This window comes from Mustela erminea, chromosome Y (genome assembly GCF_009829155.1).
Source record: "Mustela erminea isolate mMusErm1 chromosome Y, mMusErm1.Pri, whole genome shotgun sequence".
NCBI classification, from domain to species: Eukaryota; Metazoa; Chordata; class Mammalia; order Carnivora; family Mustelidae; genus Mustela; species Mustela erminea.
In genome coordinates, this window is record NC_045636.1 from 5,153,989 (window position 1) to 5,179,571 (window position 25,583).

At 38.9% G+C, this 25,583-nt stretch overlaps 1 protein-coding gene across 3 annotated transcripts; it reads left to right on the forward strand.

Moving 5' to 3' along the window:
• The first annotated feature begins 403 nt into the window (after positions 1-403).
• Positions 404-17,689, forward strand: LOC116583914 (ATP-dependent RNA helicase DDX3X-like). 3 transcript variants are annotated; one of them, XM_032331928.1, is made up of 17 exons: positions 404-1,293; positions 4,206-4,266; positions 6,501-6,548; positions 9,019-9,148; positions 10,470-10,628; positions 10,705-10,804; positions 11,164-11,299; positions 12,166-12,251; positions 12,667-12,765; positions 12,851-13,011; positions 13,369-13,513; positions 13,607-13,751; positions 13,936-14,117; positions 14,197-14,314; positions 14,455-14,608; positions 14,929-15,071; positions 15,221-17,689. In XM_032331928.1, the coding sequence occupies exons 1-17, from the start codon at positions 1,249-1,251 to the stop codon at positions 15,298-15,300; spliced, it is 1,992 nt and encodes a 663-aa protein (XP_032187819.1). In that variant the 5' UTR covers positions 404-1,248; the 3' UTR covers positions 15,301-17,689. The 3 variants fall into 3 exon arrangements, with proteins under 3 accessions (XP_032187819.1, XP_032187820.1, XP_032187823.1); XM_032331929.1 differs by having other exon boundaries at positions 14,932-15,071; XM_032331932.1 differs by lacking the exon at positions 404-1,293 and adding an exon at positions 1,847-2,105.
• Positions 17,690-25,583: the final 7,894 nt, after the last annotated feature.

The following is a 25,583-nucleotide window of genomic DNA, read 5'->3' on the forward strand; positions in this document are numbered from 1 at the left end:
CCTCCGCGGACTGTAGCTCACATTCTTAATAATTCTCACTCCCACCCTACCCCAGGGCAGTCTGAGGGTCACTTTAAGCCTAGGTCAAGAGACCTCGCAGCTCCTTCAAAAGGCCGATTCCCCCCAGGCAGAACCAGTCCTCATCTTTTGGACCCCAAGAGGGTCGTTCACAATCTCCAAGACACTTGGCTTTGGGTAAACAGCGCAACACCACTGCACGCAAGATCTAGAGCCCTGGGGAAAACAAAAAGCCTAATCTGACATGAGTCACGGCAGGGTGGGGGTAAGGAGGGTAGGTATGGGAGGTCCCCAGAAAGGTGCTTTTTCATCAGCGTCATTGATGGTCTAATTGTTTCACTGTTGCCTCACTACGTGACGTAGAGGGAGTACCGGCCTGAAACGCACAGTCGCAGCTAGGAAACTGGAGGGGCCTCGGGTTCCTGGCTAAGACCCTCGCAGCCGAAGCTCAAGCCGGGCGGAGTCCGGGCGCCCGCACGTGCTGCCGATTCCCCTCCGTCTACCCCGACACATCCACCTTCTGCAGACTCCTTCTGCTCACATCCTCTTTAGCTTGGACAGCCAACGGATTCTACTAAAGCCAACGCCGATCCATCAACAAAATGGCCAAAACTCCTCACACTTTGGGTCACGTGGCCCTCAACCTTCTCTACTGCAGGAGTTTTTTTTACTAATTACGACTTTGGGAAAGGCGGGTGGGGACTAGTTAGAACAGACATTTTACGAAACTTCCGATCCCAGTAACTGAAAGAAAAGGGGAAAGCGGTAGAAGGAGGGAAACTAGGAGGGTGGACGGTAGAGGGTGGGATGGTGAGATAAGAGATACGTAGGCGGTATGTTTAGTATCTCCCAAGTCGTGGAAAGAAGGAAAAAGCAAGTTTCCGCTTGCTTCCAGGAATTCCAAGACATAGGGGGAGGGAGGAAAAAATAAAGCTCTCGCGAAGTCTGAGAGTCTTTACGGGACAGTCGGAGTAGAAGATCCCGCGATGTTATGACTAAACGAACGTGATTTAGCCAGGCAGAAGTAACGGTAGGGATAAAAGGGTTGGTAGGGGGGTGGGGGGCTGAGGAGGAAGACGCAAGGCCTACGTACTGACGTAAAGTCGTGATTGGTATATTACGGCCGTGGCCAAGCCGTGAGCTCCAGAGAGCTTTTAGTTCTCCTCAGAGGGCGCGAGTGTTTTGAAACGGTACATTTGCGGGTGGGAAACTCCGAGTTTTCCTTCAGGCATGAGTCATGTGGCGGTGGAAAATGCGCTCGGGCTGGACCAGCAGGTAAGTGGAAATATGCGTCCCGAGGCTGTCTGCGTGGAACTTTTTCCTAGTTTAACCTGGCTTATGGCGCAGTAGTATCTAGTCCCCTTTATTTCCCTTATTTTGTTACGTATGACTTTTTACGGATGGGATTGTGGGCAGACGGAGAAAGAAACTAGGTAGAAGTGCGGTGGCAAACAAAATGAGGCGTTAACAGTCATGTCGGTAGTAGCTGATACTTGGGCGGAGGTATTGTATTCCGGCCACGCACAATGGCGGCTTTTGTGGCAGTTGGCGCTTTCTTAGATATGCGCATGTGCGAACTCTGGCTGACTAGCAAACAGAGGGAAGTCGCGTAAGGGGTTCATGTATTTATCTGAGGGGGTTGATTTTTCACTGGATGACATTGTTTCTGGCTGAGAGGTGCCGTTGATATGTAAGGGAAGAGTAGTTTTGTAGTCACGAACTGGGGCGGGGAGAGTTGGGGCGAACAGGAGGGAAGGAGGGGCTTTCAGGGTAATGGCGGCGGTCTCCTTTGTTCCGACTGGTGGGTAGCGCAGCGTTGCTCCACGCTTACAGAACAGACCTGGTTCTGACGACTGACTTCACAAAAGCCGACAAAACAGTTGTTTACTTTGGAGGTTTCTGTCGCCAGACTGACGCAGCCTACTGCTGCGTTTGGTGAAGTCGTGTTTCCGGAGTGGAAAGTTTTGTGACGCAGAACAGCCGGAAAGGCGTACTGGGGAAGGGAGGGAAGAATGGCAGCACCGGGCTTCCCTTGACCCGTGTTGGAAATAATGGAAATTGGACGCTGGCGGGTAACCAGTTGGAAGGTTAGAAATCTAGAATTGCCTTTTACTTAATTCAGAGCGTCACTGAAAGGCCATTTACTCCAGCATTGTGGATTTTTTTCTTTGTGGTACGATGTGTCTTACATACGCATAGATTAGTAGTTGGACTTTGGAGTGCATCTCGGCAAAAATACTCGAAAAGTGGTTTGGTGGGGGAAGTAAAGTTACTAATTTTGTCGCGCCTGAGTAAAGACATTGAAATAGGTCAAAAGGCTTTTCCTCTTGAAAGACTCTGCCTTTTACTTCGATGTGTTAGTGCGAAAAAGGAGTTGTGGTCTTCGGTAGATAACAGGTTCATTCTCCGTAGAAGGAGAAATTTTCGTTTTACTGCGGTATACCTCCCAAAAAACTAAAGTGAATCGTTCAGACTCTGAAGTGAACAGCTTGCTCCTGTAACTGAGGGAAATAAATTAGGGCATAAACCTTCCGCAAAAATATTTGACGAATTCCTGAATACTGAATACTTAACTAAAAATTGATTCTACATTTTAATGTTTCATGTAATACATTTGAAAGATTTTTTGGTTTACTACTTCTTGGTGTTTTCCACTGACTATAGTTATATTAATGCCTGTAGTCTGCTGAAGCTTGATAATGTAAAAGACCTCTAAAATTGAAAATTTGAAAGTAAAACAATAGAAAGTCTCATTTGTAACATTTCCTGGGTTGCTAGAATCCATTTAAAACTTTTGATAAACTGCTGTCTGGGTCATTAGAATTTAGTAGTAAGCAAATTATGGCTGGAAGAGTTGTGATAATTTATTTAATATCTTAGTGGTGCATGTAATTGGTAATATCTTGGACTTCTAGTGTATGCAAATGTTATTGTATAACTTTTTTATTTTTTTGTTTCTTTTGGGGTTTTTTTGTTTTTTCAAATATGCAGGGACCCACTTTGCTGTGGTTTTTTGTGCTTTTAAAATTTCAGTTTGAAAGTTTTGGATTAATTATTAACAAACCCTGTTAAAATAACCTTTTTTTTTTTAAAGATTTTATTTATTTGATAATAGGCAGTAGGCAGATCATAAGTAGGCAGAAAGGCAGTCAGAGAGAGAGGAAGGGAAGCAGGGGAAGCAGGCTGCCTGTAGAGCAGGCAGCCGGATGTGGGGCTGGATCTCAGGACCCTGGCATCAAGATGGGAGCCGAAGGCAGAGACTTTAACCCACTGAGCCACTCAGGTGCCCCTAAATAACCTTTTTTTCTATTTTGAACTGTGTCATTGAGGGGATAAGTAGTAATTGAGATTAAAGAAAGTCTTTAAAAAGCTTTAGATATTATTTTATTGCTTAGTACCTTTATAAGGAACAAGATCTTTGAATTTGTCATCTTCCTAAAATGAAGTAAATACTGCTTTCTGTGTGGCCAGTATTAAATGGAGTGTAAGTTGGGCAGTACTCAAAAGTGGTAGTTGATGGTGGTGGTATTGCTACCTTGTAATTTATCCAAAGTAAAAATAGTTGGCACAGTCTTTAGGGATAAAGACTAATGAATTTCCAAATTGTCCTAATATTCTCCAGGTAGAATTTTTACCAGGTAAAATTTTAATACAAATAATAAATGGGAAACCACTGTTTTTGGGGGAGTATTAACAAATTAGTTTTGTGATTGAAGAGCATTTTGCTCTGGAAAATTGTTACAAAGAATCTGTTTGAGATTAATGTATTTGAAACATCTGTAACTGGTTATACTGTTGGCATCTGTGTATTGCCTTATAGACTGCCCCCCCCCCCAGACTTTAAAGGCTTTTTCTTTTTTTTTTTTTTTTTAAGATTTTATTTTATTTGACAGATCACAAGTAGTCAGAGAGGCAAGGAGGGGGGCAGGCTCCCCCCGAGCAGGGAGCCTGATGCAAGTGCTCCAATCCCAGGACCCTGAGACCATGACCCTAATGGAAGGCCGAGGCTTTAACCCACTGAGCCATCCAGGCACTCCTTAAAAGGCATTCTTAAAACCATGTGAGGCAGACTGGGCAGTAATGCTACAGGGTAGGACAGGATTTTAGAACTGATTTGTCTTTTGCCAATTGATTTTTTTTTAATTTATTGTGTTTCACCATGTGAGGTGTTAATATCTTTCTTTTAGTTTGCTGGTCTAGACCTGAACTCCTCTGATAATCAGAGTGGAGGAGGAAGTACAGCGAGCAGTAAGTAAAAAATATATGTATATGTTTGTTTTTTATAAGAATTAATATCAGAGCTGCTTATTCATTGTATTGAGCGATTTTAAAGTGAAAATTCTCTTCTTGCCAAATATGTATGTATAGATATTTTAGTATTAATATATCTCTATAATAAGAGACTGGTTCTTTTTGAGAGGAAGCTGTGATCATTTGAAGGAAATGCAATGTCATAGTTACATATTTACTTATTGCTTGTTTTTCAGATTTTACTTATTTGTGAGAGAGAACTTGTAAGCATGGGGCAGATGGGAGGGACAGAGGGAGAAGCTGACTCCCTGCTAAGGGGGCCCCTCTCAGGGCTCCATCCCAGAACCCTGAGATCATCATTTGAGCCACCCAGCACCCATAGTCAGCATTTTTAGATATGTCCACTATGGATTCTGCTTAAGCATGAAGGAGTTGGGGATATTCATCCCTCTGCTGATCTGACCTGAACAATGTTAACTTAAGAAGGGAACCTGTAATTTACCTGTCAACAGCTACTACTACAACTGTCTTAAGATGAACCTGACAGGGGCGCCTGGGTGGCTCAGTGGGTTAAAGCCTCTGCCTTCGGCTCAGGTCATGATCCCAGGGTCCTGGGATCGAGCCCCGCATCGGGCTCTCTGCTCAGCGGGGAGCCTGCTTCCTCCTCTCTCTCTCTCTGCCTGCCTCTCTGCCTACTTGTGATCTCTGTCAAATAAATAAAATCTTTAAAAAAAAAAAAAAAAAAGATGAACCTGACACTTCAGAATAGAACTAGGCTCTACTGCTTCTTGGGTTATAGTTAAAATTTAAAATGTCTACCATATTAAATTGAATAGATTGGTTTTTTTAAAAAGTGTTTTGTTTCATTTGGTGCTTGTTAGAGATTAATATTTGAATGGAACAATTGACCCTTTATTATTTAGTAGCTGATCTCTGCTTGGATCCCTGTTTCCAGAAAAACAGTGGGTATACTCTGAAGAGCTTTAAGTATGGTTAATCCATATTAAATCTTATTTGCTACTCTATGCATATTATAAAGGATATAATTATTTTATTTACAAAGAATCTAATTATACTAATGGTTTGGGACACTTATTTTAATGTAAAAGAGATTTAGTTAAAATCTCTTAACTAAAGAGATTAGTTTCTTTCTAATCTTTGTGGATTAGAAAGAAAGCTTTCTACTTTGTGGATTAAATGCCTTTATTTGATTGTCATAAGCCAGATGTTAATTTAGGATATCTTAAAACACTTAACAAGAAAGAAAATTCTTTCTTGGAATCCTTAGCTTTCATCTGTATGAAAACTGTACTACATGGTCTTTATATTGGCACAGTAGAAACAAAGCTAATTGAAATTGGTCAGTCGATTTAGTGCATATTCTTTTCTTTCTTAGTTGGCAGTTTTGTTATAGCAATAGTTGCATTTGTTAAGACTTGTAATTAATACATTTTGAAATAGCATAGTCTTTTTTTTTTTTTTTTTTTTTTTTTAATGAACTCCATGCCCAGAGATGAGAAGTCATGTGTTCTACTGAGTAAACACACTAGGCACCACTGAAATGTGTTTGGATTGAGGGTTTTATTACAATCTATGTTCCCAGATTTGCCAAACTTACATCGTCTGCCCCTGCTTTTTCTTTCTCTGTTTTTTTTAGATATGGCATAAAAATGTGTATTATTTAAGCGCTTATCCATTTTTAGATTTTATTTTTATAGCTGTAAAGTAATTTAACAGTTTAAACGTTTTTATTCTAGGATCAGTGTTTCTTTGGGGTTTTCGTTTTCAAGATAATAGAAGAAAGCGCACAGAGGGAGAGCAAGGGACAGAACCAGACCCCCCACACCACTCCAAGCAGTTAGCTGGTGTGATACTCCATCCCAGGACTCTGAGATCATGACCTAAGCCAAAGGCAGACATTGAACCAACTGAGCCACCCATGCACCCCTAGGATCAATGTGTTTTGTTTTATTTTTTTAAAGATTTTTATTTATTTATTCATTTGACACACAGAGATCACAGTGGGGGGGGGCAGGCTCCCTGCTGAGCAGAGAGCCCGTTGTGGGTGGGTCTCGATCCCAGGACCCCGGGATCATGACCTGAGCCGAAGGCAGAGGTTTTAACCCACTGAGCCGCCCGGGCGCCCAGGATCAATGTTTTAATACATATTTTTGTAAACTGCTGTGTCTTGGTGGATGGGATGGGTCTTTAATTTTCTATTTCTCTTCTAGAAGGACGTTATATACCTCCTCACTTAAGGAACAGAGAAGCCTCTAAAGGTAAGTTTACTGCAACTTCTTGTATCCAACTTTGATTTTAAGATAGTAAAACTTAGGGAAAATGAGGTAACTGAGGAAGTGTATTACATTTCTGTTTTCTTAACTTCATAACTCTGGAAGAGTTCATCTGGTATTATATAATGGATATTTATTTCTTTTGAGCCTAAAGTTTCACTACTCTAGTGCTTTACTTATAAATACAATATGATTTCAGTTTGAAAGTCACTGCAGTGGGGGTCACTTTTGTAAACTAACTGGAGGGCACTGAAATCCTCAAAATGCAACAACAGTGAAAATTAGTTATTGCAGAATATTTAACAATTGAAGGATTGCAAGCAAGGGCATGCTCAGTGGGTTGGAGAGATTGTCTGATTTTAGTTTTCGCAAGAACTATTTTATGTTGAAGGGCTTTGTGTGAAATGTTACTAAAAAAAACCTGTGACGTTTAGTATTAAGTTTTTAATGTAGAGCAAATAGATGATTAAGATAGTGTTGGGATGATTATACAAGTGTCTTAAATTCATCATCGTGGTGATCTGAATTTTCAAGAGAAAAAAAGTCAGGAAAAGCCAAGAGAAAAGAAGGTGGTGGAAAATGAGGTAGGTATTTGGGGATGGGGGAAATGAATTATATTTTGTGGACTGGGTATGTACCTTCATACATAGTCTGTCGTTTATGTAAGTTTGTGCAATACCAAAAGATCACTTCTGGCTGACGATAGAATTATTTTCTCAAACTGGAATTTCTTCTTAAGAATTTTCTGTTTAAGTAATCGAAACCCAGTATGGGACTCAGACTTAAAACATTTGAGATCAAGAGCTGCATGCTCTTACTGACCCCCCAGAATTCTTTTTGTAATGGGTAATCCTCAGAATGTGTGTGACTAGAATTGCAAGGAAGGTATACAAACTGCTTCAGAGGGAGTAACAACAGTATGGAAATTAAGAAATGGAAAAGTAAAGACCATATAGTTAACTAACAGCTGTACAGCAAAGGGGGAAGTACTCTCTGTCATTATTTGAGGAACTGCAAAGAATTAAATTAAGTGTCCCTAACTGGTTTAGTTCCCTCTAGAAGATTTACTCTGGTCACCTTTTTTTTACCTGTCTGTAGCTGTGCCCTCAAGGTATGTTCATGTGGAATATAGGAAGGGATGACAGGTTTTTCCCCCTGTTGTATTTGGTTTAGTTTGACAACATATTGTTGAACTCTTAGGATGTGACAGTAGTATACAATACATAATATTTTAGTCAGTAAAACTTGTAAATATAAAGAGTAGTAGTTACACCAACTGTTTATGTTGTTAGCACTGAAACATAAAGGAGCTTTGGCAGTGTGAAATAACTAAAACTATGGATACATTCAGGGGGAAAAAGCTTTAGAGACTTTAAAGAAAATGGTCTGAGAAGTTTTTATCTTAACTAAAGTGTTTAAATGACTTCTAAGTGGGTTGTTAATTTTCTAAATTTAGAGTTCTTAGGGAAAACTTAATTGCCTGATGTTTCTACTGCTTGCATACCTAACTACTAAGGAGTCATTTTAAAGATCCCTGCTCGTTTTTGAATTCAGGTTCTTTTGACGGTATCATTAAGGTCTTAGGTGTAAGAGAACAAGGAAGCTCTGTATTGAGTATTTCCATTTATTGAATTTCTTTTAAATATTGTTAGACTAAGCTTGATAGTATATTGAAGATAATTCAGCTGATTTGTTATACTTAACAGCTGTTGTTTAAGTAGCTACCAAGTTGCCTTCTCCAAATTCTTTTGAATAAGACTCTTGTTAATCATGCCCCTTACTGCACAGAGCCCATCTGAGCATAATTCTGTGACTGCAGTTTGGAGCTTCATCCTTCATGAGTTTTCATAGTCTCTTTCCTCATGCATCTGACAGATTTCTCCTTACTGGTAACTTTGTAGTGGATCTCTTAATTTAAGCTCTTAGGTAACTGATTCTACCTGAGGTAAACCTTGTGAATTTAAAAATCTATGTTATATATGCTATATGGTACATACCTTTTATTAACTATAAAGCTAAACTTAGAGCTTCCCTTCCTACTGCCTTTGAGGTTAAAACTTTGGAGGAGGCACTTGGGATCCCTCTGATAGCAGTTACACCTTTAAAAAAGGCAATTTGCCACAATTGTGTTAAAATAATTTTATTGAAATAGGCTCCTGTTTTACTCCATTTTTTAATACATAGCAAACATTAACACTTTTTTAAAGAATGGAACTTAAAATGTTAGTGTGATATGACACTTCAAGGAACGGAACTTAAATTGTTAGTATGATACTATTTGCTGGTAAAAACCCAATTCTCTGAATCTTGGTTCTCTTCTCCAGTATTTGGTAAAAGTAATTCCACTGATAGTTGGTTCCAAAAGAATAAAATAAAAGGGAGGCTGTGTTAGCTTTTAAGACAGGAATTATGTGAAAGTATTAACTCTTTTTTTTTTTTTTAACTTTTTTGGAAGGATTCTATGATAAAGACAGTTCAGGGTGGAGTTGTAGTAAAGATAAGGACGTCTACAGCAGTTTTGGGTCCCGAGATTCAAGAGGAAAGCCCAATTACTTCAGTGATCGTGGAAGTGGACCGAGGGGAAGGTAAATTACTCTCAGCTTGCAAATGTCTTTATACTAGAGGTTTAGGAATAAACTCTTAGGGTGTTTTGTTTGTTTGTTTGTTTTTTAAGATTTTATTTATTTATTTGACAGAGATCACAAGCAGGCAGAGAGTCAGGCGGGGAGAGAGGAGGAAGCAGGCTCCCTGCCCAGCAGAGAACCCAACATGGGGCTAGATCCCAGGACTCTGGGATCATGACCTGAGCCAAAGGCAGAGGTTTTAACCCACTGAGCCATCCAGGAGCCCCATAAACTCTTAGTTTGTGATCTCATTCTTTGTATTTTCCTTGGTCGTGATTTTTAAGATTTTAAAATTTTATTTGAGGGGCGCCTGGGTATCTCAGTGGGTTAAAGCCTCTGCCTTCAGCTCAGGTCATGATCTCAGGATCCTGGGATCGAGCCCTGCATCGGGTTCTCTGTTTGGCGGGAGCCTGCTTCCCTCCCTCTCTGCCTACCTCACTGCCTACTTGTGATCTCTGTCAAATAAACAAATAAAATCTTTAAAAGAAAAAAAAAAAAGATTTTATTTGAGAGAGTGCGCACAAGGAGGTGGAGTAGCAAAAGGAGAGGGAGTAGCAGGCTCCCTGAGATTAAAATTAAGGGTCTGCCACTTGATTGAGCCACCCAGGTGGCTGGGTTATCCGTTTTAAAATGAAAATATGAAGTACATAGTGGGTATAAGCATTACAAAACTTAATTCTTAAGATTATAAGACCTGATGTTGTATAACTTTATATAAGGTAAAAATGGATGTGGATTTCTTAAGCATTGATGTATAAATTACACATAACCATTAATTAAAGGGCCTGGGGCACCTGGGTGCTCTATTGGCAGGGTGCCTACTTCCCCCATCTCTCTGCCTGCCTTTCTGCCTATTTGTGATCTCTGTCTCTCTCTGTCAAATAAAATCTTCTTTAAAAAAATTAAAGAGCGGGCGCCTGGGTGGCTCAGTGGGTTAAGCTGCTGCCTTCGGCTCAGGTCATGATCTCGGGGTCCTGGGATCGAGTCCCGCATCGGGCTCTCTGCTCAGCAGGGAGCCTGCTTCCTCCTCTCTCTCTCTCTCTCTCTGCCTGCCTGTCTGCCTACTTGTGATCTCTCTCTGTCAAATAAATAAATAAAATCTTTAAAAAAAAAAAAATTAGAGCATTATTTCATAAATGAGATAGCCATTATTGAATTATTGAGATCTTTGAAAGGTATTTCTGATACAGTTCAACTAGTATACAAGTATATATATAGAGAGATATATAGAGATGCTGTGATATAAGCTAAATGACATGTATTAATTGTTTATGCTGTTTAGGTTTGATGATCGTGGACGGAGTGACTATGATGGTATTGGTAGTCGTGGTGACAGGACTAGCTTTGGCAAATTTGAACGCAGTGGACACAGTCGTTGGTGTGACAGATCAGATGAAGATGACTGGTCAAAACCTCTTCCACCAAGTGAACGATTGGAACAGTAAGTTTTTGAAATATATGTTGATTGATAGTGAAAGTTGTTACTTAGTATAACTATAATAATTATTTGACATTAGGGAACTCTTCTCTGGAGGAAACACCGGAATAAACTTTGAGAAATACGATGATATACCGGTAGAGGCAACTGGCAATAACTGTCCCCCACATATTGAAAGTGTAAGTTGTTTTTATATGGCTCCTTAACAGTTCTTGGTTAACCATCTAAAAACTTGATTGGGTTATAAAAAGAGAGACTAAGATTTTATGTCACTATTATGAACAATTCCAAAATAGAAAATGTCAAACATAACAAAGAACCCAAAAGTTACTCTATTGTATTTTAGACACTGAAGTCTGTTTCTTTAAAAATACCTAGAACCTTTTCAGGTACTTTCATCCTAAAATTATAGCAGATAAAATCACAACCAAAAGTGGATATTTGGGGTTGTGTGTTTTGGTCATAGTAGCACAACACAGAAATTGTAACAGGTTGGACATTTCTAGTTGTGTTTGACTTGCTTTTATCTCCTTGATAGTTCAGTGATGTTGAGATGGGAGAAATTATCATGGGGAACATTGAGCTTACTCGTTACACTCGTCCAACTCCAGTGCAGAAACATGCCATTCCTATTATCAAAGAAAAAAGAGACTTGATGGCTTGTGCCCAAACAGGTAAGCTGATAGATAAAGAATTTAAGTTAATACTTCAACTGGTCTTTCTCTAGAAATAGTACTTTTTACAGGGAGAATTGAGTTCTGTGGTTAGCCTGATTCCGAGTTAGGTAAACATTAGTTGAAGTGTTTTTTGGTTTTTGTACCTTTTTATTTTTTGGATATATGAGGACATCTTGGTGAATTGTGCAGTGAATTGTCAGCCTGCTATTATTGCATCAGGGAAAGTTGTGAATGCATTGCAGGGGAACATTAGCTACTGGAATAGGAAATAATCAACTTAGAGAAGAATCTGTGATTCATAAAAATGGGTGGTGGGGGGGTACTTGTGCCTCCTCTCTCTAATATTTTGGCAATTGGGCAGAGTTAGTGATAAAAAGATAGCAGAACTACTTCTCCATGTAAAACATACCTGTGCATAGAAAGAAAAGAAACTTAAGTCATTTGTAATAAAGTTTCTTCTTTAAGGATTTCTTCATTTTATGTTTAACTGTGATGTTTAGGCTAAATCTGGGATCTGGTTTTTTAAAGTAAGTTTCATTTAAACGGTTACAGCCAAAGCTTTTCTTCTGAAAAGGAAACCAACTACAGTATTATAAAGCCCTTTACTCTTAAACTTGAGAAACTGTTATGCATTCCATCAGTATTACAAAATGTAAAAATGTAAAGAAAGGGAAGGTGGTGCCGATTGCACGTGAATTAAAATCTGAAGAGGAGAGGATTGCATTGTTTAAAATAGACAACAGGAATCACTTCGCATTCTCACTTTGACTATATGAATATACCATATTTTTCCCAAAATTTGGCATAAGGTAAAAATTTTTTTCAATAAAAGGGAATGTGGAACACAATTATTTTTTTAACAGGGTCTGGAAAAACTGCAGCATTTCTGTTGCCCATCTTAAGTCAGATTTATACAGATGGTCCAGGCGAGGCTTTGAAGGCTGTGAAGGTAAAGATTGATTCCCTTTTTAAATAAGTTGTTAGCGTAGTGAAAATTTGATAATTATTAGTTGGGACCTTTCTTTCTAAACAGTACTGTGTTTTATTTTAGTTCCTCTTTCTTACTATATTTATTTACTACTTAATTTTTAAAAAGATACTTATTTAAGAGAGCATGAGCAGGCAGGAAGAGAGGGAAAAGGAGAAGCAGACACCCTGCCGAGCAGGGAGCCTGATGTGGGACCCGATACCAGGAGCTGGATTATGACCTGTGCTGAAGGCAGATGCTTAACCGACTGAGCCATCCAGGCACAGTGGATGTAATTCTTAATTAAAGGGAATTTTGCTGTGATGAGTTGTTTCAAAAAACAACAACAAAGTTTTGGCTCTTCGAGTTTACTTTCTAAATTGTTCTCATTTCTTAGGAAAATGGAAGATACGGGCGCCGTAAACAGTATCCTATCTCCTTAATTTTAGCCCCAACAAGAGAATTGGCTGTACAGATTTATGAGGAAGCCAGAAAAGTAAGTATGCATTTTACTGATAATTGCTATTTTTATTGATTCTAATGCTGTTCTTATGAACATCTAATAAACTCTTTGCTTATAGTTTTCATACAGGTCTAGAGTTCGTCCTTGTGTGGTTTATGGTGGTGCTGATATTGGTCAGCAGATTCGAGACTTGGAGCGTGGTTGTCACTTGTTAGTAGCCACTCCAGGACGTCTAGTGGATATGATGGAAAGAGGAAAGATTGGATTAGACTTTTGCAAGTAAGTATTTTTTTGTATAAAAGATGTAATTTATTTTTTAATTTTCAATTTTTTTATTTAAATTCTAGCATATAGTGCATCATTGGTTACAGGAGTAGAACTTTCATATTACTGGTCATTTTGTAGTGATTTTAGTAAGATTGTCTTCAGATTTACTAACTTCAATAATTTAACTGCATAATTTTTAAAAGTTACAGTTAATCTGTATGATTCATTGGAACAATGTCAGATAATGGTTATGTGATTTATATGTTTCACATGTGTTACGTTACGCTAGCACGTTGAGATGAATATTACACAGTTATATTCAGTGGTCAGTTTCTCATCAAATTCTAAAGTGAGTATTTTTCATTAAAGATACTTAGTGTTGGATGAAGCAGATAGGATGCTGGATATGGGATTTGAACCTCAGATACGACGTATAGTTGAACAAGATACTATGCCACCGAAAGGTATTCGCCACACTATGATGTTCAGTGCTACTTTCCCTAAGGAAATACAGGTATGATTTACTGTTCTTTTAGAACATTTGTAAATAAGTATTTTCAGATAATTTTTAAGAAGTCGGGGACTAAGAGTGTTTTCCCCTTTTTAGATGCTTGCTCGTGATTTCTTGGATGAATACATTTTTCTGGCTGTAGGCAGAGTTGGCTCCACCTCTGAGAACATCACACAAAAAGTAGTTTGGGTGGAAGAATCAGACAAACGATCATTTCTTCTTGATCTCTTAAATGCAACAGGTAAAGTTAATAATAGTGTAGTGAGAATCTACTTGGATCTCTTTAGCTCCTACCCTCCTTTTGGCCGCCTGTCTAAATGATTAAAACATTTTAATTATCTCTGTGTGCTTGCTTTATGGAGTGCAAAGAGAACCAAAGTGCTGTGTTCTTATTAGTAAACAGAACCTTATATCTAATTTTACAGGGAAGGATTCACTGACTTTAGTGTTTGTGGAGACCAAAAAGGGTGCTGATTCTCTGGAGGACTTCTTATACCATGAAGGATATGCTTGTACCAGTATCCATGGTGACCGATCACAGAGAGATAGAGAGGAGGCCCTTCACCAGTTCCGCTCAGGAAAAAGCCCTATTTTAGTGGCTACAGCTGTGTGTACATTTTTATTTTTGAGTTAGGCATGTTTGAATGTTGTTTTTTTTTTTTTGTTTAACTAAAGTTATTTTTCAGGTGGCAGCAAGAGGACTAGACATTTCAAATGTGAAACATGTTATCAATTTTGATTTGCCAAGTGATATTGAGGAGTATGTACATCGGATTGGTCGTACAGGACGTGTGGGAAACCTTGGTAAAGTGTTGATTTATTTAATGGTTTGTCACAGAATCTTTAATATTAGAAATTATCTTTCAAGGGAAAGCTGATGTGACATCAGATAACTAAAATTGTTTAAATCTCTAGTTTGATTACATCACTTTGGATTTTTGTAGGCCTTGCCACCTCATTCTTTAATGAAAGAAATATAAATATCACAAAGGATTTGTTGGATCTGCTCGTTGAAGCTAAACAAGAAGTGCCATCTTGGTTAGAAAATATGGCTTATGAACACCACTATAAGGGTAGCAGTCGTGGACGCTCTAAGAGGTACAGGTTGTTGTTTTGAGCCTTCATTATTCTTACCAGCTTTGGGTAGAAAGTTGTGTCCAGGGTTAGCTAAAACACTGCCATTAATATATTTTTGATAAGGGATAGTAGATGTGACCCCAAAAAAAAAAAAAAAGGTATTAAGGAGTTTTAAATGTCAGCCTAGTTAAGGGCTCAGGATTTTAGAAACACTATTGAAAGAGTATCATGGCAATTGATTTGAGGATTGGAAAGTACACGGGAATTGTTGGTTTAATTGAGTTGCAAACATAAACTATGATTTTCCTCATTCCTCATTTCAATGGTTTTCCTTTTAATAGTAGATTCAGTGGAGGATTTGGTGCCAGAGACTATCGACAAAGTAGTGGTTCCAGCAGTTCTGGCTTTAGTAGTGGTCGTGCAAGCAGCAGCCGTAGTGGTGGAGGTGGAAGTGGTCACAGCAGCAGCAGAGGATTTGGTGGAGGTAATGTTAACTTTTCCTGTTTAAGTCTTAAGTGACTGCTTTTTGTTTTTTCTTAAAGCATAATTTATTGGAGAAATTTCCAAGAATACAAAATCCAGTAGAAACTAAAGTGGCTCAACTAATTTCTGTTTTCAAACATTTCTTTCTAGGTGGCTATGGAGGCTTCTACAATAGTGATGGATATGGAGGAAATTACAACTCCCAGGGGGTTGACTGGTGGGGCAATTGAATCTGCTTTGCAACAAAGTCACCCTTTTCAAACAAGCTGATAGGGAAACCACATGTAACTTAGCCAGACTATATTTTATAGCTTCAAGACCTTGCAGTACATTACCAGCTGTGATTCTCCTGAAAATTTAAGGGAGCTTCAAAGTCACAAGAAGAAAGGAACAATGAACAGCCTTATTCAGAAGTTGGTTTGAAGACATAATTGCTGTAGTTTGGATTAACTCCCCTCCTGCTTATTATCACCCCAAACTGCATTTATAATTTTGTGACTGAGGATCATTTGTTTGTTAATGTACTGTGACTTTAACTTTAGACAACTTATTATTTTGATGTCCTGTTGGCTCAGTAATGCTCAAGATATCAATTGTTTTGAAAAAATAAATTTCTTGAACTTGGGCTAAAATCAAACCTTGGCACACAGGTGTGATATAACTTAACAGGAATCATCAATTCATCTATAGATACTAATATGGCGAAAAAACCTTAGGCAGTAGCCTGCATTAGCACTTCTTGGTACTTGCAGACTGGGAGAACAACATCTTAAGGCAGTATTAGTTTCAAAGGAGGCAGACTGTACTAAGTTAAAGTTCTGACTTGCTCACTCTATCCTGGATAGGCACTTAGAATCTTATAGTTTTTAAATAAGCCATAGCCATTCCAGTCAAGATAAGGTGGCATGTATGAATACATTCACATTTTTCAAAGCATCCTTCAAAGTTAATGCAAATAAATACAGCAATTTCTCTTTTAATGTTTAAGTTACTAATTTTAAGCTAAGCAGATGTGGGCATACTATTACAGGAAGAGTTTTAAAGGTTTGATAACAAAAGTGTTTGAGGGATATTTCATCTAATTAGATTTTTTAATGCCTGCCGTAAATAAACTTGAAATGGTAGGATAGTTGGCCATAGTAGGGACCAGTCTTTATGGGCCTGCTTCGGTTTTGGTCTTTAACTCATGCTAGTGTTGATGTTTTTTGGTCAAGAAGATAGGAGCAAGAGGGATTATGCAGCAGGCTTTACTCTAATATAGATTCACATTACTCTTTAAGCTGCGTTGAAATGTTAAAATGGCTTACACTTGTAGACTTTGTAGTTCAGGATAACAAAAACTCTAAAATCCTTGAGATCACACAGGTTGGAAATACATACTAAACTGCATAAGATGTTATTTCTATATGCTGCAGTCTTAGTCTATTTTAGTTGCATAGGTTTCCATTATAGTTAGTATATGATAAATTTGGCCAAAGATGATAATCCACAATTAAAAATGCCTCTTCTGCTTGAATTCTATGGTGATTTTGTGGCCAGAATGCAGTAATCCTCAAAAACTATCTTTGTGATGGCATAAGGAGGCAAAAATTTTTCTTAAAGTGCAATAGATTTTCAGAATATTGTGCCTTGTTCTAAAAACCATTAAGTAGGTGCACTTGACAGTATTGAGGTCATTTGTTAACGGTGCTATTTCAATTAGTATGGGTTTAGACTATTGTACATTTTGCCCATGACTTTTTACAAAGTACTTATTTTATTGCACATTCAGAGAATTTTTTATATATATGTCTTGTGTGCGTGTCCTTAAACTTCCAATCTTATTTTGTCTCAGAGATTGTTGAACGCAGCTTGTTAAATAGATTCTAAAATTTTATTTGGGACCACGGAATGATAGTTGAAAAAAACTATTTGCACACAACAGATTTTAGATAACTTTTTGCTGCTAGTTTGTGTAATATTTATTGAACATTTTGACAGATATTTATTTTTGTAAGCCTAAAAGTGAATTCTTGGAAAGTTTAAAGAAACTTGACCAAAAGACAGTACAAAAACACTGGCACTTGAATGTTGAATGTCACCATATGTGAAATAATAAATTTCGGGGTAGTGTGAGCTTTAAATGTTAAGTTCTATTAAACAATTGAGTCAAATTAAGCAGACCCGCCACTGGTGATACAGCTAATTGTAACTTTCTGACAAAGTTTAAGACAAAATTGGCAACCTGAAATTAAAAACATGCCAAGGTTTTGACACACTTGTCTTAAAATACTGATGAAACACTTCTGAACACTGATAATGAAGTGTCCACATTCTCAAAAGTTTCTCAAAGGTTCTGTGAGTTTTAGTTAATTTTTAGTTAATGTTTTTGTTTGGCTTGGTTTACAGTGGCTGTCTGGCATATTTGCAATCCTCAAACATGTGGTTATCTTTGTGTATTGCCATAACTAGTGACTTTTACATTCAGTTTTATCAGTAAGTGTGGATTTAAAGTTGCTGAATGTAGATCTTGAACCTCAAGTCACTAAGTTAGTAATTGCTTATTGTATTAGTTTTAGATGCTGGCACTGCATGTGCTTTGTTTGTTCTAATTTTACTAAAATAAAAAGTTGAACATAATTTGTTGCTGTCAGTTGTGCCTTAATTATGAGATGTAGAGGGGCGCCTTAGGTGGCTCAGTGGGTTAAAGCCTCTGCCTTCTGCTCAGGTCATGTTCTCAGGGTCCTGGAATCAAGCCCCGCATCAGGCTCTCTGCTCAGCAGGGAGCTTGCTTCCTCCTCTCTCTGCCTGCCTCTCTGCCTACTTGTGATCTGTCTGTCAGATAAATAAATAAAATCTTCAAAAAAAAAAAAATCAGATGATTTGAAATGAAATTGTACTGTCAACCTGGAGAATAACAGCAGAGATGGTATAGCTTCCCAGTCTCCTACTTTGGTCACACATCAAGGCAAGCATCCCCTACCAGTTAGCTGATGTAACCAAACCAGCTTAACATGTAATACAATAGATATTATGAAATTGGCTTTTTTAAGGGAATCAGTCTCAAATTTTTTATGTTCTGTAGAACTAATTTCCCATCACTGGAGGGTAGACACTTCTAACAGCAACTGGCTTTTGTCCTTAAAACTTTTGTAAATGAGATCAGTCTATATTATTTTTCTGAAGATTTTAAGTATTTGAAGTGAGATAATAGAAGAGTGTACAGCAGCAGAGGGAGAGGGAGAAGCAGATTTGCCATCAATTCTGGTACATTGGTTGGTTTTGTACTTCATTGTGGCAGAGGGATGGAAAGATGACCTAGAAAACTGCCTCAGTGCCTTGTTCTTGCACTTAGTTGTTATGTTTCCTGGAACATGATGTTCCCTTTCCATGTGACTAGGCAGGAAACAAATAGGATAAGGGAAACAGTCTTAGGGAGACAGCTTCCCCATTATAAACACTTTCCAAGGGGCACTGAGGGTGGCTTAGTTGGTTAAAGTCTTATTTCCTTCGGCACAAGCCCCGCATTGCATCAGGCTCTCTCCCACTTTCTGCTTGCCTCTACCTGCTTGTGATCTGTCAAATAAAATCTTCAGGGGAAAAGAAAAACACCTTGCAAGGGTTAGGGTTTCAATCGCAGGTTCAGGGATGTAAATGCAGGCTAGAAACTGCTCCCAACTTTGCTTTCCCAGCGACTACCCAGTTAAATGGTTCATATTTGCTTATTCTGACATGGACCCCTCTAACTGAGGTTGCAAAGAAATGAGACTCCCTGACCTTTCATTTCATAGTGTTTAGATCAACAGGGCAAATTCATGGTGTGTCTTGGGGTTTCAGGTTTTTTTTTTTTCCTTGCTTAATATGTATATTTCTGTCTGCCCTAGACTGGCCTACCATCATGTCTCAGGATACCTTTATTAATGCTTTTAGACCCCTGGGAAGTTTGACAACTTAAGGAATTCTTCCTATCATCAATAAGAGCCCTCATCTAGGGCGCCTAAGTGGCTCAGTGGGTTAGAGTCTCTGCCTTCGGCTCGGGTCATGATCCTGGTATCCTGGGATCGAGCCCCACATTGGGCTCTCCACTCGGCGGGGAACCTGCTTCCTCCTCTCTGCCTGCCTCTCTGCCTACTTGTGATCTCTGTCAAATAGATAAAACCTTTAAAAAAAAAAAAGAACCCTCATCTAGACAAGCTTCCAATTTTAAAAGGGGGGGGGGTGTGGCTTTTAGGATGGGTCTTTATTACTTAAATCTGGAAACAATGACAAGAAATGTCTCAGGGGTCTCTGGGTGACGCAGCTGGTTAAATGTCTGCCTTCGGTTCAGGACATGATCCTAAGGTCTTGGTAAGGAGCCCCATGTTGGGGGCTTGGCAGAGAGCCTGTTGCTCCCTCACCATCTGCCCCTTCCCCAGCTTGAGCACACATACTATCTAAAATCTTTAAAAAAATTGAGCAAAAATACATATCCAGGTTTTTATTCAATATGCAAAAATGAATGTACATCTGACACCAAGAAAAAAAGGCCTGTGATACTTGAGAATTAAGTCTTCTATGTGAATGGTTACTTACTTTCAATCTATATAGATCTTTCCCAAAAGTAAAATTTTATGCAAATTTTAGCTGTTCTCAGTATATACACACCCATGTTGGCTCTCAATCAATCTGGGCTTAGTAACAAGCTCAAAGAAAAGGAAAAGCTAAATCTCTACTCTAACCCACTTCTTAGGGAAACTTCAGGATAAGCCTAGGAAGGAGACATAGCCATAACATAAGTTGATAGAGCTAAAGAGACGAGATAATACTGTGTTTAGAAAACAGTTCAGTTGCTTCAAACTGAGCTCCAGAGCACTAATTGTTAGCCTGTAATTGGTCTTGATATTCAGTGAAGCCCTGGATATTGGGTATAAGGTCATTTCTAACCTTATTTTTTGCGCATTCTTGTGTGATACTTCTTCTAGAGCATCCCTCTGGGATGAGCATATTTCTTTTCCTGTTCATATATAAAGATAATGCATATTTCTAGGCAAAAATTGGAGGAGTTTACCTACTACCCATTATAAAAGATTTGGGTTCTCTATTATCAGGGTTTTTTGTTTATCTGATGAAAATCAACACTGGTTTTTATGTGCAACCACTTGAACCAGACTACTTACCTTGATAGGAGGGCAAAACCTTGTAAGTGAGAAAACTGATGCTTAAGTTTTAATCACTCTGGACAGCAGTTACCAGAACTTCTCAACTGATAGAACACAAACCGTCTAAATGACTCATCTGATCTTGCTAGGTTATGTGCAAATTTTATCTTTTTTTTTTTTTTTTTCTTAAGATTTTATTTATTTGACAGGTCACAAGTATGCGGAGAGAGAGAAGGGGGAAGCAGTCTCTCCACTGAGGCAGAGAGCTCAATGCAGGGCTCGATCCCAGGACCCTGAGATCATGACCTGAGCCAAAGAGGCTTAACCCACTGAGCCACCCTGGCGCCCCCAATTTATATCTCTCTTACTCAGCACATGGGCTTCCATGCTGATTTCTGCCAAGTGCCACCTTAATGCTAATTGCCTGATAATAATTAGAAGACGGAGTCCCTGACTGGCACACATGGATGAGTGTGCAACTCTTGATCTTGGGGTTTTGAATTCAAGCCCCATGTGGGGTACAAAGCTTATTTAAAAAAAAAAATGTCTGAAAAAAGGGGCACCCAAATAGCTCACTTGGATAAGGGTTGGACTCTTGATCTCAGCTCTGGTCTTAATCTCTCAGGGTGGAGAGTTTAGCCCTATGTTAGGTTCCAGTGTTGGCCCATATGGAGCCTACTTTAAAAAATTAGAAAATGGGTAAAAACATTTTTTTTTTTAATTTAGCAACACTGTCCCCTGTGTCCAGTTGGACACCAGTCATCAGAAGCTTAAGAGAGACCTAACAAATATGCTACAATGTAGGAAAGACTATTGTATAGCGTGAGTACAGATGTTGGCTCCAATTCAGGTAATCTAAGAAAACAGACTAAGAATCTTCTTGCGATACAATTTTTGACCCCTCTTGAAAACTGAAGTCCACTCCTTAGCCCTACTCAAAATCATTAGTGTAAATCCAATGGCATGCCTCCTCTGATCACCAACTTCTACCGATTCCTACTTTGGCTTATTTAAAGTCTACCCTATATCCTTATTTCCCACAGTAGCCTTAAACATTGGAAATAGAAAGATGGAAAACATTGCAAAGGAGGTACTATATTACTGCAGACTCTATAGCTTGTTTTATCTAATACATGCTATGGGAAGATGGGTAAACATTGAAGAAACCTTCTTTCCATCTTAATAAATGGTACAGCCTAAAAGATCACTTAGGGCACCTGGGTGGCTCAGTGGGTTAAGCCGCTGCCTTCGTCTCAGGTCATGATCTCAGGGTCCTGGGATCGAGTCCCGCATCGGGCTCTCTGCTCAGCAGGGAGCCTGCTTCCCTGTCTCTCTCTCTCTCTCCCTGCCTCTCCATCTACTTGTGATTTCTCTCTGTCAAAAAAAAAAAAAAAAAAATCTAAAAAAAAAAAAAAGATCACTTAATAAAGCCACCATTTCCATCCACAGACGCTTCCTTTCCTGCACATTTCATACCCTTCTATTTTGCCTGTTTTATCCTGGTTCTAACCTGTTGTGCACTGACAGTTTTGCAGCCATGATCCTAAAATGACCCATCATTAGGCTCTTTCTGCTTTCATAGTAATTGGGAATTTCATCTTCAGAATGCAAACCACTCCATACCCAGACTGCTTCAGGTTGACCTCAAGTAAGCTATCCTGCTACCTTTGAGAAGAAGTACATTACTCAGAGAAAAAGTGCTTAGGAAATATTTGCCATGTTGTTCCTTTATTCTCCCTTACCTATTACCCATAGCATTCTGATTAGATACATACTTTATACCTTACTCGGCAAGGGATGCCTGGGTAGCTCAGTTAAGCAACTGCTTTCAGTTCAGGTCATGATCCCAGGGTCCTGGGATTGAGATGGAGCTCTACATCGGACTCCATGCTGAGCAGGGATTCTGCTTCTCCCTCTCCTCTCAGTTTATGCTCACTTGTCTCATTCAGGCTGTCTGTTGCTATCTTTTTCTCTCTTTCAAATAAATGAAAAAAATCTTTTTAAAAAATCTTTTAAAATCTCTTTTAAAAATCTTTTCCTCAAAACCTTAATTTTTAAAAAAGATTTTATTTATTTTACAGAGAGAGACACAGAGAGAGGGAACACAAGCAGGAGGAGTTGGGAGAGGGAGAAGCAGACTCTCTAAGCAGGAAGCCTAACATAGGGCTCAATCCCAGGACCCTGAATTCATGACCTGAGCTGAAGACAAATGTTTAACAACTGAGACACCCAGGCGCCCCAATAAAATCTTAAAAAAGAAGAAGACTGGGTCTTCTTAATCAAGCTCCTGATAAGGACAATATAAAGTACAGTAAATTATTTTGGTAAAATGCAAAATTTTTAGTGTCCAGGCAGATTATTTTGCTTTCTAAATTATAAAAAAACACCAAAAAAAAAAAAAAAAAAAAAAACTTTCAGAAAATTAACAAGAACAGACCAAATAGTCTTAAGAAAATTGTATCCTTTTATTTTATTATTTTTTAAAGATTTTATTTATTTGAGGAAGGGGAAGAGAGAGCACATGCAGGGAGGGACAAAGGGAGAGGGAGAATCATGCTTTCCAACTGAGCGAGGAGCTTAATGTGGGCTCCCTCTGGTCCCAAGCCAAAGGCAGACACACCCAACTGACTGAGCCACCCAGTGCCCCTACAACTTTCTTTTTTATATCCATTTAGTTCTTTGTTGTCTTCTTCCCCATTCTAAAATAACCATCCTTATTTAGGAAAATTACTTTCATTTCACTTAGACTCATTATTGCAAATGCACCTCAATTTCTCAGACCTTTTCCTTAGCAAAAACATATCTTATTTCCCTTGCATACAGAGATGTTTCCCACATTATTTCTATTAGCTTTAATTGCATATATTAGAAGTTTTAGCCTCAAAAACCTTAATTTCTGGTGAAAATTAAGAAATAATTGTGAACTGGGGCGCCTGGGTGGCTCAGTGGGTTAAGCCGCTGCTTTCGGCTCAGGTCATGATCTCAGGGTCCTGGGATCGAGTTCCGCATCGGGCTCTCGGCTCAGCAGGGAGCCGGCTTCCTCCTCTCTCTCTCTGCCGGCCTCTCTGCCTACTTGTGATCTCTCTCTGTCAAATAAATAAATAAAATCTTTAAAAAAAAAAAAAAAGAAATAATTGTGAACTATTTGGCAAATTTACAAATACATTTTATAATTCATAGAAGCATATAGTTCTGGAAATGTTGGACTCATCTGCTAACGCAAGTCTTTTTTTTTTTAACTATTTTTTTAAAGATTTTATTTATTTATTTGACAGAGAGAGATCACAAGTAGGCAGAAAGGCAGGCAGAGAAAGAGGGAAGCAGAGAGCCCAACGCCAGGCTCAATCCCAGGATTCTGAGATCATAACCTGAGCCAAAGGCAGAGGCTTAACCCACTGAGCCACCCAGGCACCCCAACACAAGTCTTTAATTCCTCTGTAATAGGAGGCCCAAATAGACACTGTGTTTAGTAATTGTTTTCAGTATTTTATCTTTAGAAATGACCTAAGTATTCAATGAATACCCATTATTAAACTTATCTAAGTAGAAGGTTTCAGGTAGCTAACAATGTGAAGACTACAAAATCTCTCTGAATTGGCCACCAAATGTGGTATCTCTCAGGATCAAATGAGGGCCCACAATGTGGGGCAATCAGGTAGAAGCCAGCGGTATGGGCTATGAAAGCATTCACCTGAGGCAGAACAAACAAGATAAAAATTTAAAAATATAGCATAAGGAAGCAGCCGGCAGGGTGGCTCAGTGGGTTAAGCCTCTGCCTTTGGCTCGGGTCATGATCTCAGGGTCCTGGGATCAAGTCCTGCATCGGGCTCCCTGCTTAGCAGAGAGCCTGCTTCCCCTCTGTCCCTGCCTGCCTCTCTGCCTCCTTGTGATCTCTCTCTCTGTGTCAAATAAATAAATAAAGTCTTTTTTAAAAAAAGAAAGGGAAGCAGCAGGCAGGACAAGGAGGAGACTATCTACAGCAAGGCAGTGTGAGGGAACAGTTATAAGACAGAGTGAGGATGTATGGGGGGAAAAAAACGTGGAAGATTTCTTTTTTTGGTATCTTTGGTAAAAGTAGCCCATTGATTAGTTAGGCCCTATGGCTATACTGAGGTGAGTTACTTAATGAGCCTGTCTGTGTTGTCTGGTCTTTCCTCATTCAGTTCTGTGTGGGCGTGGGCCCTCTTACCTCAATCAAGTTTCATTGCTCAGCCTGTTGCCTAAAAGTGCCTTCTACATATTCCTCTAAACAATTTGACCTATAAATCTTTAAGGTTGCTGAAGGTAAAGATAATATCTTATATAATTGCTTATGCTGAATGAGGGATGTAGAGATAACCCTGCCTAAACTTGTCAGTCCATCAGGACTTCTGTGCAATTATATATCACAGCCTAATTTTATATTAATATGCTGATAGGTGATGTGAGTAAAATTCCTTGATGGACTGGTCCATAGAATTAGGGGGGAAGGTAATTTCTGATGGTATAAGTTAGAATCCCCATTGAACCATTATTACCATAGAGAATTGTTGGATTCTAGAAGAGACAAATTTAACAGATTACAGAGAGGGAGTCAATAATTACAAGTATGACTATTGAGGCCAGGGGGTCTAAGAAGGGAAGAAGCCAGGATATCCGTGAACTGGATTCATTCCATAAAAACCATGCTTGTGTTGCATGGTCCCCGAAAGAAGAAAGCAAAAGCAAATTAGGATGAGAAAGACATAAATTAGTCCCCAAAGCACAATGATCATGTTATGCGAACCCTACATCAGTGGGGGAACAGCTCCAGGAAAGTTTTTTCTTTTTTTTTTTAAGATTTTTTTTTTTTAATTTATTCATTTGAGACAGAGAGAACATGAGCAAGGGAAGAGGTAGAGGGAGAAACAGACTTCCTACTGAGCAGGGAGCCTGATGCAGGACTTGATCCCAGGACTATGGGATCATGACCTGAGCAAAAGCAGACGTTTAACTGTCTAAGCTAACTAGGCACCCCAGGAAAGTAATGATTTTTGACATAGTAAATTCAGAGAGGTCACCCTGAAGGAAAAGGTGAAGAATAAAGTCTTCAAATTGGGAAGAAGAAATTATGAGAGTTTGGGGAAGAAACTATTCTTGGAGTTTTCTGAGATAATATCATAGAACTATTGAATGCAAGAGATAGGGATTGGCAAAGTTCATGGGCCACGAAGCCTTTGGATTTTTATTACCCAACTCTTGTTTGAATAACAGAAATAAATCTCCGACCAGCTTACAGCTTTACAGATTTGATTCCATTGTAACATGTCAAAGGACTCCTCATCTGGAGTTGGAGTACTCTTGATACAGGTAACATGGATCCATGGGGAGAAACGATGAAGTTTTACTGCTGTTGGAGTGGTCAAGAAAACTGACAG